At 53.8% G+C, this 16,811-nt stretch overlaps 1 protein-coding gene across 2 annotated transcripts in view; it reads right to left on the bottom strand.

Moving 5' to 3' along the window:
• LOC134579042 (adhesion G-protein coupled receptor G1-like) overlaps window positions 1-16,381 on the bottom strand; it is a 108,551-nt gene extending 92,170 nt beyond the window's left edge. Inside the window, exon 1 of one of the 2 annotated variants that reach the window (XM_063438175.1) lies at window positions 16,309-16,381. Coding sequence is in view for 1 of the 2 variants with exons in the window: in XM_063438173.1 (XP_063294243.1) it covers window positions 2,395-2,408 (14 nt within the window). In the remaining variant the exon portion in view is untranslated. Of the gene's footprint in view, window positions 1-2,394; window positions 2,452-16,308 lie in introns of those variants that run through there. The other variant, XM_063438173.1, reaches the window with a different exon arrangement.
• Window positions 16,382-16,811: the final 430 nt, after the last annotated feature.

Below are 16,811 nucleotides of genomic sequence, written 5' to 3'. Positions count from 1 at the left end.
ACATACTAAAACACACACAATTCAATCCTCAGACACTGAGAAATGCTGTGGGTACTCTGTCACACAGTAAAACACACAGGCACAAACATACTAAAACACACACACTGACACAGGCACAAACATACCAAAACACACACACTGACACAGGCACAAACATACCAAAACACACACACAGGCACAAACATACTAAAACACACACACTGACACAGGCACAAACATACCAAAACACACACACTGACACAGGCACAAACATACCAAAACACACACACTGACACAGGCACAAACATACCAAAACACACACACTAAGACAGGCACAAACATACTAAAACACACACACTGACACAGGCACAAACATACTAAAACACACACACTGACACAGGCACAAACATACCAAAACACACACACTGACACAGGCACAAACATACTAAAACACACACAATGACACAGGCACAAACATACTAAAACACACACACTGACACAGGCACAAAAATACCCAAACACACACACTGACACAGTCACAAAAATACCAAAACACACACACTGACACAGTCACAAAAATACCAAAACACACACACACTGCACAGGCTCAAACATACTAAAACACACACACACTAAGACAGGCACAAGCATACTAAAACACACACACTGACACAAACATACTAAAACACACACACACTGACACAGGCACAAACATACTAAAACACACACACTGACACAGGCACAAACATACCAAAACACACACACTGACACAGGCACAAACATACCAAAACACACACACTAAGACAGGCACAAACATACTAAAACACACACACTGACACAGGCACAAACATACTAAAACACACACACTGACACAGGCACAAACATACCAAAACACACACACTGACACAGGCACAAACATACTAAAACACACACAATGACACAGGCACAAACATACTAAAACACACACACTGACACAGGCACAAAAATACCCAAACACACACACTGACACAGTCACAAAAATACCAAAACACACACACTGACACAGTCACAAAAATACCAAAACACACACACACTGCACAGGCTCAAACATACTAAAACACACACACACACACTAAGACAGGCACAAGCATACTAAAACACACACACTGACACAAACATACTAAAACACACACACTGACACAGGCACAAACATACTAAAACACACACACTGACACAGGCACAAACATACTAAGACACACACACTAAGACAGGCACAAGCATACTAAAACACACACACTGACACAAACATACTAAAACACACACACTGACACAGGCACAAACATACTAAAACACACACACTGACACAGGCACAAACATACTAAGACACACACATAGTAAAATAAAAATAAAAAAACCACATACAGCCACAGGCACAAATGTAGCTAAACATAAAACACACATACTGACATAAGCACAAACACTAAAAGACAGACACAAACAGTGACATAATATCAACATACTAGAACACACACACTGACACAGGCACAAACATACCAAAACACACACACTAAGACAGGCACAAGCATACTAAAACACGCACACTGACACAGGCACAAACATACTAAAACACACACATACTGCACAGGCACAAAAATACCAAAACACACACACACACTGCACAGGCTCAAACATACTAAAACACACACACCCTAAGACAGGCACAAGCATACTAAAACACACACACTGACACAAACATACTAAAACACACACACTGCACAGGCACAAACATACTAAAACACACACACTGACACAGGCACAAACAAACATACTAAAACACACACTGACACAGGCACAAACATACTAAAACACACACAATGACACAGGCACAAAAATACCAAAACACACACACTGACACAGTCATAAACATACTAAAACACAAACACACTGACACAGGCACAAACATACTAAAACACAAACACTGACACAGGCACAAACATACTAAGACACACACATACTAAAAAAAAAAAAAAAAACACATACAGCCACAGGCACAAATGTAGCTAAACATAAACACATACATACTGACACAAGCACAAACACTAAAAGACAGACACAAACAGTGACATAATATCAACATACTAGAACACCAGACACACACATTGATACAAGTACAAACATTCTAAAACAGACAGCGACACACATTAACACACAGACACATACACTGACACAGGCACCACATACTAAAACACACATATAAACACTAATTGATACAAACCTACCAAAACACATATGTTGTCACATACTAACACAACACAGACACACAATAACACTAAGATACAAACTAACAAATATGCACACTATACAACAAAACATGTACATCATTACACTGATATACAAACACACATAGTGTGAACACTGCAGACTGTGTCATCTAGCTGTAAGCATGGCATAGCATTTGGTAAGTACTCTTTTAACAGCAAGTGATCAGAAACATACATTGATATAGATTCAAATACGTTTTATAGCTACTGGTGGTAGGGAAGGGGTTACAGTGTGTGTGTGTGTGTGTGTGTCTGGCAGGGAAGGGGTTACACTGTGTATGTGCCTGGCACGGAAGGGGTTACACTGTGAATGTATCTGGCAGGGAAGGGGTTACACTGTGTGTGTGTGTGTGTGTCTGGCAGGGAAGGGGTTACACTGTGTGTGTGTGGCAGGGTAGGGGTTACAGTGTGTGTGTGTGTGGAAGGGAAGGGGTTACAGTGTGTGTGTGTGTGTGTGTGTGTGTGTGTGTGTGTGTGTGTGTGTGTGTGTGTGTGTGTGTGTGTGTGTGTGTGTGTGTGTGTGTGTGTGTCCTTGCTGTGTGTCCTTGCTTGCTGTACCTGCTCTGCCGCTCTGATCTATTGTCTCAGGATCGAACCTGCCTCTCCAGGTGTGGAAAACAGGTAACACCTCTACACCCCTCCTTCCAATTATACCCAGCCTCCTCCCAGAGAGACTCCCAGCCTCCTCCCAGAGAGACTCCCAACCATATGCCAGAGAGACTCCCAACCATATGCCAGAGAGACTCCCAGCCTCCTCACAGAGAGACTCCCAACCACCTGCCAGAGAGACTCCCAGCCTCCTCCCAGAGAGACTCCCAACCACCTGCCAGAGAGACTCCCAGCCTCCTCCCAGAGAGACTCCCAGCCTCCTCCCAGAGAGACTCCCAACCACCTGCCAGAGAGACTCCCAACCACCTGCCAGAGAGACTCCCAGCCTCCTCCCAGAGAGACTCCCAACCACCTGCCAGAGAGACTCCCAGCCTCCTCCCAGCCTCCTCCCAGCCTCCTCCCAGAGAGACTCCCAACCACCTGCCAGAGAGACTCCCAGCCTCCTCCCAGAGAGACTCCCAACCACCTGCCAGAGAGACTCCCAGCCTCCTCCCAGAGAGACTCCCAGCCTCCTCCCAGAGAGACTCCCAACCACCTGCCAGAGAGACTCCCAGCCTCCTCCCAGAGAGACTCCAAACCACCTGCCAGAGAGACTCCCAGCCTCCTCCCAGAGAGACTCCCAACCACCTGCCAGAGAGACTCCCAGCCTCCTCCCAGAGAGACTCCCAACCACCTGCCAGAGAGACTCCCAGCCTCCTCCCAGAGAGACTCCCAGCCTCCTTCCAGAGAGACTCCCAACCACCTGCCAGAGAGACTCCCAGCCTCCTCCCAGAGAGACTCCCAACCACCTGCCAGAGAGACTCCCAGCCTCCTCCCAGAGAGACTCCAAACCACCTGCCAGAGAGACTCCCAGCCTCCTCCCAGAGAGACTCCCAACCACCTGCCAGAGAGACTCCCAGCCTCCTCCCAGAGAGACTCCCAACCACCTGCCAGAGAGACTCCCAGCCTCCTCCCAGAGAGACTCCCAGCCTCCTTCCAGAGAGACTCCCAACCACCTCCCAACCACCTGCCAGAGAGACTCCCAGCCTCCTCCCAGAGAGACTCCCAACCACCTGCCAGAGAGACTCCCAGCCTCCTCCCAGAGAGACTCCCAGCCTCCTCCCAGAGAGACTCCCAACCACCTGCCAGAGAGACTCCCAGCCTCCTCCCAGAGAGACTCCCAACCACCTGCCAGAGAGACTCCCAACCACCTGCCAGAGAGACTCCCAGCCTCCTCCCAGAGAGACTCCCAACCACCTGCCAGAGAGACTCCCAGCCTCCTCCCAGAGAGACTCCCAACCACCTGCCAGAGAGACTCCCAGCCTCCTCCCAGAGAGACTCCCAGCCTCCTCCCAGAGAGACTCCCAACCACCTGCCAGAGAGACTCCCAGCCTCCTCCCAGAGAGACTCCAAACCACCTGCCAGAGAGACTCCCAGCCTCCTCCCAGAGAGACTCCCAGCCTCCTTCCAGGGAGACTCCCAACCACCTGCCAGAGAGACTCCCAGCCTCCTCCCAGAGAGACTCCCAACCACCTGCCAGAGAGACTCCCAACCAGCTGCCAGAAAGACTCCCGGCCTCCCAGTGCCCAGCCTCTTCCCATAGAGACTCCCAACCACCTGCCAGAGAGACTCCCAGCCTCCTCCCAGAGAGACTCCCAACCAGCTGCCAGAAAGACTCCCAGCCTCCTCCCAGAGAGACTCCCAACCACCTGCCAGAGAGACTCCCAACCACCTGCCAGAGAGACTCCCAGCCTCCTCCCAGAGAGACTCCCAGCCTCCTCCCAGAGAGACTCCCAACCACCTGCCAGAGAGACTCCCAACCACCTGCCAGAGAGACTCCCAGCCTCCTCCCAGAGAGACTCCCAACCACCTGCCAGAGAGACTCCCAGCCTCCTCCCAGAGAGACTCCCAACCACCTGCCAGAGAGACTCCCAACCACCTGCCAGAGAGACTCCCAGCCTCCTCCCAGAGAGACTCCCAACCACCTGCCAGAGAGACTCCCAGCCTCCTCCCAGAGAGACTCCCAGCCTCCTCCCAGAGAGACTCCCAACCACCTGCCAGAGAGACTCCCAGCCTCCTCCCAGAGAGACTCCAAACCACCTGCCAGAGAGACTCCCAGCCTCCTCCCAGAGAGACTCCCAACCACCTGCCAGAGAGACTCCCAGCCTCCTCCCAGAGAGACTCCCAACCACCTGCCAGAGAGACTCCCAACCAGCTGCCAGAAAGACTCCCGGCCTCCCAGTGCCCAGCCTCTTCCCATAGAGACTCCCAACCACCTGCCAGAGAGACTCCCAGCCTCCTCCCAGAGAGACTCCCAACCACCTGCCAGAGAGACTCCCAACCACCTGCCAGAGAGACTCCCAGCCTCTTCCCATAGAGACTCCCAACCACCTGCCAGAGAGACTCCCAGCCTCCTCCCAGAGAGACTCCCAACCACCTGCCAGAGAGACTCCCAGCCTCCTCCCAGAGAGACTCCCAATCACCTGCCAGAGAGACTCCCAACCAGCTGCCAGAGAGACTCCCAGCCTCCTCCCAGAGAGACTCCCAAACACCTGCTAGAGAGACTCCCAACCACCTGCCAGAGAGACTCCCAGCCTCCTCCCAGAGAGACTCCCAACCACCTGCCAGAGAGACTCCCAACCAGCTGCCAGAAAGACTCCCGGCCTCCCAGTGCCCAGCCTCTTCCCATAGAGACTCCCAACCACCTGCCAGAGAGACTCCCAGCCTCCTCCCAGAGAGACTCCAAACCACCTGCCAGAGAGACTCCCAACCAGCTGCCAGAGAGACTCCCAACCACCTGCCAGAGAGACTCCCAGCCTCCCAGTGCCCGGCCTCCGTCCAGAGAGCCTCCCAACCACCTGCCAGAGAGCCTCCCAGTGCCCGGCCACCTGCCAGAGAGACTGCCAGCCTCCCAGTGCCCAGCCACCTGCCAGAGAGACTGCCAGCCTCCCAGTGCCCGGCCACCTGCCAGAGAGACTGCCAGCCTCCAAGTGCCCAGCCACCTGCCAGAGAGACTCCCAGCCTCCCAGTGCCCGGCCTCCTCCCAGAGAGACTCCCAGCCTCCCAGTGCCGGCCTCCTGCCAGAGAGATTCCCAGCCTCTCAGTGCCCGGCCACCTGCCAGACATACTCCCAGCCTCCCAGTGCCGGCCTCCTTCCAGAGAGACTCCCGGCCTCCCAGTGCCCGGCCTCCTCCCAGAGAGACTCCCAGCCTCCTTCCAGAGAGACTCACAGCCTCCTTCCAGAGAGACTCCCAGCCTCCCAGTGCCCGGCCACCTGCCAGAGAGACTGCCAGCCTCCCAGTGCCCAGCCACCTGCCAGAGAGACTGCCAGCCTCCCAGTGCCCAGCCACCTGCCAGAGAGACTCCCAGCCTCCCAGTGACCGGCCTCCTCCCAGAGAGACTCCCAGCCTCCCAGTGCCCAGCCACCTGCCAGAGAGACTCCCAGCCTCTCAGTGCCCGGCCACCTGCCAGACATACTCCCAGCCTCCCAGTGCCAGCCTCCTTCCAGAGAGCCTCCCAGCCTCCCAGTGCCCGGCTTCCTCCCAGAGAGACTCCCAGCCTCCCAGTGCCGGCCTCCTTCCAGAGAGACTCCCAACCTCCCAGTGCCCGGCCTCCTGCCAGAGAGACTCCCGGCCTCCTTCCAGAGAGACTCCCAGCCTCCTCCAAGAGAGACTCCCAGACTCCCAGTGCCCAGACTCCCAGTGCCGGCCTCCTTCCGGAGAGACTCCCAGCCTCCCAGTGCCGGCCTCCTGCCAGAGAGCCTCCCAGCCTCCCAGTGCCGGCCTCTTCCCAGAGAGACTCCCAGCCTCCCAGTGCCCGGCCTCCTCACAGAGAGACTCCCAGCCTCCCAGTGCCGGCCTCCTGCCAGAGATACTCCCAGCCTCCCAGTGCCCGGCCACCTGCCAGGGAGACTCCCAGCCTCCCAGTGCCCGGCCTCCTCCCATAGATACTCCCAGCCTCCCATTGCCCGGCCTCCATCCAGAGATACTCCCAGCCTCCCAGTGCCGGCCTCCTCTCAGAGAGACTCCCAGCCTCCCAGTGCCGGCCTCCTCCCAGAGAGACTCCCAGCCTCCCAGTGCCCGGCCTCCTCCCAGAGAGACTCCCAGCCTCCCAGTGCCCGGCCACCTGCCAGAGAGACTCCCAGCCTCCCAGTGCCCGGCCACCTGCCAGAGATACTCCCAGCTTCCCAGTGCCGGCCTCCTCCCAGAGATACTCCCAGCCTCCCAGTGCCCGGCCTCCTCCTAGAGAGACTCCCAGCCTCCCAGTGCCCGGCCTCCTCCCAGAGAGACTCCCAGCCTCCCAGTGCCGGCCTCCTTCCAGAGAGACTCCCAGTGCCCGGCCTCCTGCCAGAGAGCCTCCCAGCCTCCCAGTGCCCGGCCACCTGCCAGAGATACTCCCAGCCTCCCAGTGCCAGCCTCCTCCCAGAGAGATTCCCAGCCTCCCAGTGCTGGCCTCCTCCCAGAGAGACTCCCAGCCTCCCAGTGCCGGCCTCCTTCAAGAACGACTCCCTGCCTCCTGCCAGAGTGACTCCCAGCCTCCCAGTGCCGGCCTCCTCCCAGAGATACTCCCAGATTCCCAGTGCCGGCCTCCTTCCAGAGAGACTCCCAGCCTCTCAGTGCCCAGCCTCCTTCCAGAGAGACTCTCAGCCTCCCAGTGCCAGCCTCCTTCCAGAGATACTCCCAGCCTCCCAGTGCCAGCCTCCTTCCAGAGAGACTCCCGGCCTCCTTCCAGAGATACTCCCAGCCTCCCAGTGCCCGGCCTCCTCCCAGAGAGACTCCCAGCCTCCCGGTGCCCGGCCTCCTCCCAGAGATACTCCCAGCCTCCCAGTGCCCGGCCTCCTCCCATAGATACTCCCAGCCTCCCAGTGCCCGGCCTCCATCCAGAGACTCCCAGCCTCCCAGTGCCGGCCTCCTCCCAGAGATACTCCCAGCCTCCCAGTGCCCGGCCTCCTTCCAGGGAGACTCCCAGCCTCCCAGTGCCCGGCCTCCTCCCAGAGAGACTCCCAGCCTCCCAGTGCCGGCCTCCTTCCAGAGAGACTCCCAGTGCCCGGCCTCCTGCCAGAGATACTCCCAGCCTCCCAGTGCCCGGCCACCTGCCAGAGAGACTCCCAGCCTCCCAGTGCCCGGCCACCTGCCACAGATACTCCCAGCCTCCCAGTGCCGGCCTCCTCCCAGAGAGATTCCCAGCCTCCCAGTGCTGGCCTCCTCCCAGAGAGACTCCCAGCCTCCCAGTGCCGGCCTCCTCCCAGAGAGACTCCCAGCCTCCTTCCAGAGAGACTCCCAGTGCCCGGCTTTCTTCCAGAGAGACTCCCAGCCCCCAGGTGCCCGGCCTCCTTCCAGAAAGACTCCCAGCCTCCCATTGGCGGCCTCCTTCCAGAGAGCCTCCCAGTACCCGGCCTCCTTCCTGATAGACTCTCAGCATCCTTCCAGAGAGCCTCCCAGCCTCCCAGTGCCCCGCCTCCTTCAAGAAAGACTCCCTGCCTCCTGCCAGAGTGACTCCCAGCCTCCCAGTGCCCGGCCTCCTCCCAGAGATACTCCCAGCCTCCCAGTGCCGGCCTCCTCCCAGAGATATTCCCAGACCCCCAGTGCCCGGCCTCCTCCCAGAGAGACTCCCAGCCTCCCAGTGCCCGGCCTCCTTCTAGAGATACTCCCAGCCTCCCAGTGCCCGGCCTCCTGCCAGAGAGACTCCCAGCCCCCCAGTGCCCGGCCTCCTCCCTGAGAGCCTCCCAGCCTCCCAGTGCCGGCCTCCTTCCAGAGAGACTCCCAGCCTCCCAGTGCCGGCCTCCTTCCAGAGAGACTCCCAGTGCCCGGCCTCCTGCCAGAGAGACTCCCAGCCTCCCAGTGCCCGGCCTCCTTCCAGAGAGACTCCCAGCCTCCCAGTGCCCCAGTGCCCGGCCTCCTTCAAGAGAGACTCACAGCCCCCCAGTGCCCGGCCTCCTTCCAGAGAGACTCCCAGCCTCCCAGTGCCCGGCCTCCTTCCAGAGAGACTCACAGCCTCCCAGTGCCGGCCTCCTCCCAGAGATACTCCCAGCCTCCCAGTGCCCGGCCTCCTTCCAGGGAGACTCCCAGCCTCCCAGTGCCCGGCCTCCTCCCAGAGAGACTCCCAGCCTCCCAGTGCCGGCCTCCTTCCAGAGAGACTCCCAGTGCCCGGCCTCCTGCCAGAGATACTCCCAGCCTCCCAGTGCCCGGCCACCTGCCAGAGAGACTCCCAGCCTCCCAGTGCCCGGCCACCTGCCACAGATACTCCCAGCCTCCCAGTGCCGGCCTCCTCCCAGAGAGATTCCCAGCCTCCCAGTGCTGGCCTCCTCCCAGAGAGACTCCCAGCCTCCCAGTGCCGGCCTCCTCCCAGAGAGACTCCCAGCCTCCTTCCAGAGAGACTCCCAGTGCCCGGCTTTCTTCCAGAGAGACTCCCAGCCCCCAGGTGCCCGGCCTCCTTCCAGAAAGACTCCCAGCCTCCCATTGGCGGCCTCCTTCCAGAGAGCCTCCCAGTACCCGGCCTCCTTCCTGATAGACTCTCAGCATCCTTCCAGAGAGCCTCCCAGCCTCCCAGTGCCCCGCCTCCTTCAAGAAAGACTCCCTGCCTCCTGCCAGAGTGACTCCCAGCCTCCCAGTGCCCGGCCTCCTCCCAGAGATACTCCCAGCCTCCCAGTGCCGGCCTCCTCCCAGAGATATTCCCAGACCCCCAGTGCCCGGCCTCCTCCCAGAGAGACTCCCAGCCTCCCAGTGCCCGGCCTCCTTCTAGAGATACTCCCAGCCTCCCAGTGCCCGGCCTCCTGCCAGAGAGACTCCCAGCCCCCCAGTGCCCGGCCTCCTCCCTGAGAGCCTCCCAGCCTCCCAGTGCCGGCCTCCTTCCAGAGAGACTCCCAGCCTCCCAGTGCCGGCCTCCTTCCAGAGAGACTCCCAGTGCCCGGCCTCCTGCCAGAGAGACTCCCAGCCTCCCAGTGCCCGGCCTCCTTCCAGAGAGACTCCCAGCCTCCCAGTGCCCCAGTGCCCGGCCTCCTTCAAGAGAGACTCCCAGCCCCCCAGTGCCCGGCCTCCTTCCAGAGAGACTCCCAGCCTCCCAGTGCCCGGCCTCCTTCCAGAGAGACTCACAGCCTCCCAGTGCCCAGCCTCCTTCCAGAGAGACTTCCAGCCTCCCAGTACCCGGCCTCCATCTAGATAGACTCTCAGCCTCCTTCCAGAGAGACTCCCAGTGCCCGGCTTTCTTCCAGAGAGACTCCCAGCCCCCAGGTGCCCGGCCTCCTTCCAGAAAGACTCCCAGCCTCCCATTGGCGGCCTCCTTCCAGAGAGAATCCCAGTACCCGGCCTCCTTCCTGATAGACTCTCAGCTTCCTTCCAGAGAGACTCCCAGCCTCCCAGTGCCCGGCCTCCTTCAAGAAAGACTCCCTGCCTCCTGCCAGAGTGACTGCCAGCCTCCCAGTGCCCGGCCTCCTTCTAGAGAGACTCCCAGCCTCCCAGTGCCCGGCCTCATTCTAGAGAGCCTCCCAGGTGCTCCATCAATCTTGCCCTTCTCACAGTCTGACTTGGCTTCCTCTATTAGGCTGTGCCTGGCTCTGACATTTGTCTGTCTCCATAATGACAGCATTGTGTGTGTTTACACTGAGGAATTCTGTCAGAGCTCCCACACTGCACATAGCAATCACTACCAACAGCTCACACTACACATGGCGATCACTACAAACAGCTCACACTACACATGGCGATCACTACCAACCGCTCACACTACACATAGCAATCACTACCAACCGCTCACACTACACATGGCGATCACTACCAACCGCTCACACTACACATAGCAATCACTACCAACCGCTCACACTACACATGGCGGTCACTACCAACCGCTCACACTACACATGGCAATCACTTCCAACAGCTCACACTACACATGGCGATCACTACCAACAGCGATCACTACACATGGCGATCACTACCACCGTTCACACTACACATAACGATCACTACCAACCGCTCACACTACACATGGCAATCACTACCAACAGCTCACACTACACATGGTGATCACTACCAACAGCTCACACTACACATGGTGATCACTACCAACAGCTCACACTACACAAAGCAATCATTTTGCCACGATCAGACAGCAGTCAGTATATGGTCGGTCGTTATTAGAGTTTGATCAGACAGCAGTCAGTATATGGTCGGTCGTTATTAGAGTTTGATCAGACAGCAGTCAGTATATGGTCGATCGTTATTAGAGTTTGGTCAGACAGCAGTCAGTATATGGTCGGTCGTTATTAGAGTTTGGTCAGACAGCAGTCAGTATATGGTCGGTCGTTATTAGAGTTTGGTCAGACAGCAGTCAGTATATGGTCGGTCGTTATTAGAGTTTGGTCAGACAGCAGTCAGTATATGGTCGGTCGTTATTAGAGTTTGGTCAGACAGCAGTCAGTATATGGTCGGTCGTTATTAGAGTTTGGTCAGACAGCAGTCAGTATATGGTCGGTCGTTATGAGAGTTTGGTCAGACAGCAGTCAGTATATGGTCGGTCGTTATAAGAGTTTGGTCAGACAGCAGTCAGTATATGGTCGGTCGTTATTAGAGTTTGGTCAGACAGCAGTCAGTATATGGTCGGTCGTTATTCGAGATTGATCACACATCAGTCAGTATATGGTCTGTCGTTATTAGAGATTGATCAGACAGCAGTCAGTATATGGTTGGTCGTTATTAGAGTTTGGTCAGACAGCAGTCAGTATATGGTCGGTCGTTATGAGAGTTTGGTCAGACAGCAGTCAGTATATGGTTGGTCGTTATTAGAGAGATTGATCAGACAGCAGTCAGTATATGGTCGGTCGTTATAAGAGTTTGGTCAGACAGCAGTCAGTATATGGTCGGTCGTTATTAGAGTTTGGTCAGACAGCAGTCAGTATATGGTCGGTCGTTATGAGAGTTTGGTCAGACAGCAGTCAGTATATGGTCGGTCGTTATAAGAGTTTGGTCAGACAGCAGTCAGTATATGGTCGGTCGTTATTAGAGTTTCTTTAGACAGCAGTCAGTATATGGTCGGTCGTTATTAGAGATTGAACAGACAGCAGTCAGTATATGGTCGGTCGTTATTAGAGATTGATCAGACAGCAGTCAGTATATGGTCGGTCGTTATTAGAGTTTGGTCAGACAGCAGTCAGTATATGGTCGGTCGTTATTAGAGTTTGGTCAGACAGCAGTCAGTATATGGTCGGTCGTTATTAGAGTTTGGTCAGACAGCAGTCAGTATATGGTCGGTCGTTATTAGAGAGATTGATCAGACAGCAGTCAGTATATGGTCGGTCGTTATAAGAGTTTGGTCAGACAGCAGTCAGTATATGGTCGGTCGTTATTAGAGTTTGGTCAGACAGCAGTCAGTATATGGTCGGTCGTTATGAGAGTTTGGTCAGACAGCAGTCAGTATATGGTCGATCGTTATAAGAGTTTGGTCAGACAGCAGTCAGTATATGGCCGGTCGTTATTAGAGTTTGGTCAGACAGCAGTCAGTATATGGTCGGTCGTTTTTAGAGATTGATCAGACAGCAGTCAGTATATGGTCGATCGTTATTAGAGTTTGGTCAGACGGCAGTCAGTATATGGTCGGTTGTTATTAGAGTTTGGTCAGACAGCAGTCAGTATATGGTCGGTCGTTATTAGAGTTTGGTCAGACGGCAGTCAGTATATGGTCGGTCGTTATTAGAGTTTGGTTAGACAGCAGTCAGTATATGGTCGGTCGTTATTAGAGTTTGGTCAGACGGCAGTCAGTATATGGTCGGTCGTTATTAGAGTTTGGTCAGACAGCAGTCAGTATATGGTCGGTCGTTATTAGAGTTTGGTCAGACGGCAGTCAGTATATGGTCGGTCGTTATTAGAGTTTGGTCAGACAGCAGTCAGTATATGGTCGGTCGTTATTAGAGTTTGGTCAGACAGCAGTCAGTATATGGTCGGTCGTTATTAGAGTTTGGTCAGACGGCAGTCAGTATATGGTCGGTCGTTATTAGAGTTTGGTCAGACGGCAGTCAGTATATGGTCGGTCGTTATTAGAGTTTGGTCAGACAGCAGTCAGTATATGGTCGGTCGTTATTAGAGTTTGGTCAGACGGCAGTCAGTATATGGTCGGTCGTTATTAGAGTTTGGTCAGACAGCAGTCAGTATATGGTCGGTCGTTATTAGAGATTGATCAGACAGCAGTCAGTATATGGTCGGTCGTTATTAGAGTTTGGTCAGACAGCAGTCAGTATATGGTCGGTCGTTATTAGAGTTTGGTCAGACAGCAGTCAGAATATGGTCGGTCGTTATTAGAGTTTGGTCAGACAGCAGTCAGTATATGGTCGGTCGTTATTAGAGTTTGGTCAGACAGCAGTCAGTATATGGTCGGTCGTTATTAGAGTTTGGTCAGACAGCAGTCAGTATATGGTCGGTCGTTATTAGAGTTTGGTCAGACAGCAGTCAGTATATGGTCGGTCGTTATTAGAGTTTGGTCAGACAGCAGTCAGTATATGGTCGGTCGTTATTAGAGTTTGGTCAGACAGCAGTCAGTATATGGTCGGTCGTTATTAGAGTTTGGTCAGACAGCAGTCAGTATATGGTCGGTCGTTATTAGAGTTTGGTCAGACAGCAATCAGTATATGGTCGGTCGTTATTAGAGTTTGGTCAGCGTTACAGAGAGATATTAGCCCAGTTACAGTTAGCATTGTATAGTGAGCCCTGGAGAAAACTCATTGCATGCTGGGAGTGGAATGTTCTGCGTTGATCAGGACAATGGGCACATTCCATTCGTGCTGGGATGGTGAGAAGATGGTCCCATGTATCCATGACAACAGTCTTCAAGGAAAGAGGCCCCTTCAGGCCTCTCCAGAGAATAGTACGGAGAGAAGTGGACCGGTTTTAGGACCCACATAGAGGGGTGCAGTAATACACAAGGTGTCAGTGCAGTGTTAGTTTTGGTAGTTTTAGTCATAGTCTTTTGGCTCAAAAACATTTCAGTTTTAGTCGTATTTTGGATATCTTGATTGTTTTAGTTTTAGTCGTATTTTGGATATCTTGATTGTTTTCGTTTTAGTTATATTTTGGATATCTTGATTGTTTTGGTTTTAGTCGTATTTTGGATATCTTGATTGTTTTAGTTTTAGTCGTATTTTGGATATCTTGATTGTTTTGGTTTTAGTCGTATTTTGGTAGAGTAAAATGAACGCCGTGTCAGTGTGTTACGTGTGCAATGATCGCTATAGAACCTCAATATGTTTTACTAGATTTAGAATATCGTTCTATGTGGTCTGAGCGAGCGCAGGGAAATCCCAAACCATTAATCCCTGAGGCCGTAATTTGAATATCACTGCCAAGTACAAACTGTTTTTCTGTGTATGTGGGTGGTGGTTGCTTCTACAGAACCCACGTGGCCGTGACCTGTGGAAAGGTGGGAGGAAGGGATTTTACAGGGGCTGGTGCAACTTGTTATGACGTTCCTTCAAGGTAAGACACCCAACACACATAGTTACAGGTCCGCCAACATGCTATTAGAAAGCAGATAAAACAGGCCCGTGGTGTATTACTGCTTAAAGGGACACGGTAACCACTTCATCTCACTGAAGTGGTTGTAATGTCTGGAATTTCATGGTGCCATCCTTCCATACAGAGTAACACTGTGTTTAATAATTAAATGCTAATCGAGCGGCCCTTTCCTTCTTTATTGCTTCGGCTAATGACTCAAGGTTACCCTGAGCAGCCATGGGGGGCTGTGATTGGCTGAGAGTGTTAATAATCGGTATGGTGTTAATAATCGGTATGGTTAGAATTAAATATGTAATCTCTGCCTAAGCCAGTGGCGTACACACCGGGGTCGCGGCTGCGACCGGGCCCGGCCCACCTGGGGGCCCGGCCGCCCTGCGACCCGGTATGTACGCCAGTGTGGCCAGCATCTTCTCCTGGGGGCCCAGGAGCTGGCCAACTCAGGCCCCCCCCGAGGCTGGCCCTGGTGTCACCTGGGGTCCAGTGGTGTTGCTGGCGCGCGAGGGAGCACTCTCCCCTAATGACTCACTCTCCCCTAATGAGCGCTCTCTGCCCAGTTCCCTCGCGCGCCAGCAGGACCGGCCGCCCAGCAACACCACTAGACCCCAGGGAATCCCTTCAGCACTCCCAAAGGTAGGGAAGCTGGGCGATCACATTTTTTAAAAACTTGTATGTGTGTTAGTTTTTGTGTCAGTGTGTGTGTTACTGTGTGTGTGTCTGCTAGTGAGTGTCAGTGTGTGTGTTAGTTTGTGTGTCTGTGAGTGTGTGTGTGTCAGTGAGTGTGTTACTGTGTTTGTCTGTTACTGAGTGTGTTAGTTTGTGTGTGTCTGTTAGTGAGTCTGTTTGATGTCTGTTAGTGAGTGTGTGTTTGTCAGTGAGAGTGTATGTTTTGTAAGTGAGTGTGTATGTGTGTCTGTCTGTCAGTGAGTGTGTATGTATGCATGTCGCTGAGTGTGTCTCTGTCAGTAATTGTGTGTGTCTGTTAGCTAGTGTGTATGCGTCTGTTCGTGAGAGTGTGTGTGTGTTTAAAACCCCTTCAGCACTTACCTTTCTCCAGTGCCGGACTCCCTTGGCGCTGGGGATCCCTCTGCCCTGATCCGCCTCTCAGCTCCGAATGCGCATGCGCGTGCATTCAAACCGCCCATAGGAAAGCAAATGCTTTCCTATATACGTCCAGCGTCTTCTCACTGGGATATTCACAGTGAGGATCGCAGAAGCGCCTCTAGCAGCTGTCAATGAGACAGCCACTAGAGGCAGTATTAACCTTCACTGAAACAGTTTCTCTGAAACTGCTATGTTTACAGCAGGCAGGGTTAAAACTAGAGGAACCTGGCACCCAGACTACTTCATTGAGTTGATGTGATCTGGGTGTCTGTAGTGGTACATACAGGGGTCTCAGCCCTGTGAGCAGGTGCCCGCCGCCATGTGTTGTGGCCCCGGCCCGCGCAGAGTAAGCACGGGGGGAGGGGGGTGCCCACAGATCAATTTTCGCACCGGGGCCCCATGGGTCGTGTGTACGCCACTGGCCTAAGCCACACCATTAACGATCCGAATCAAAGCCAGAATATCCAAACTCACTGTAAGCGCTTTCTCGAGTACAGAATATCACAATAGGACACAGGACTGCAGGAAAGATGGAAGGAGATACGGTGGTGCCAATATAAAGCCAGAATGTGAGTGCATAACTCCGTATTATGACATCAAACTGGGGATTATAAATAGACATCCAACGAGACCATCATAAGAACAGGACAACACGCCTGATCACTGATCATGAATAGTAACGGGGGGACCGACGCTGGGGCCTGGCCCGAAGCGACAAACACCCTTCTTCATACCCCTCCCCCCTTTTTTTTCTTCCTTCTCCCTTACTCTCTCCTGCTTCTGCCCCCTACCCCTCCCTCCCCCCCACACATTTCATGCCCATTCCTTAATCTATCACCCACCTGTTATGTTCTTCATAAACAGTAGCCACAACACCGGACAGTAATGCATATCCGACCAAACTTGACAGACACGGACATGAGAAAATATCTCAAATGAAACGCTTGGTTGCTAGATACGTGTCATTTCTCCTTCCTGAGAAACTCACTCTGAAGGAAATGCTGAATTGAAACGTAAATAAATGAATAAAAGACATCTCAGTCACCTCCTCCTAGGAGAGGGTCAGTGGGAAAGAGTACAGGGCGTTTTTCATGTCCGCCACTTTCGTTTTGCACGTTTAGGTAGCACTATGCACACTTACATTGAGTTTATACTGAAGGGACCTTTCTTCAGGTAGGCACGAGCCCAGTGCGGCCCCGTGGTATTTTAGCGGCAGCCGTGGTTGTTTTGGTGGATTTAAGGGACTCGTATCTATACTTATCCATAGCCCCTATTAGTTAGGCATCCCCTTAGTGGGTTATGAGCTTTATGGATTAGGTTGTACTATCCCTTTCCACCTCCATTA

This window comes from Pelobates fuscus, chromosome 12 (assembly GCF_036172605.1).
Source record: "Pelobates fuscus isolate aPelFus1 chromosome 12, aPelFus1.pri, whole genome shotgun sequence".
NCBI lineage: Eukaryota > Metazoa > Chordata > Amphibia > Anura > Pelobatidae > Pelobates > Pelobates fuscus.
Note: the sequence above shows the minus strand (reverse complement) of the source record. Positions and strands in the feature narration are given on the sequence as shown.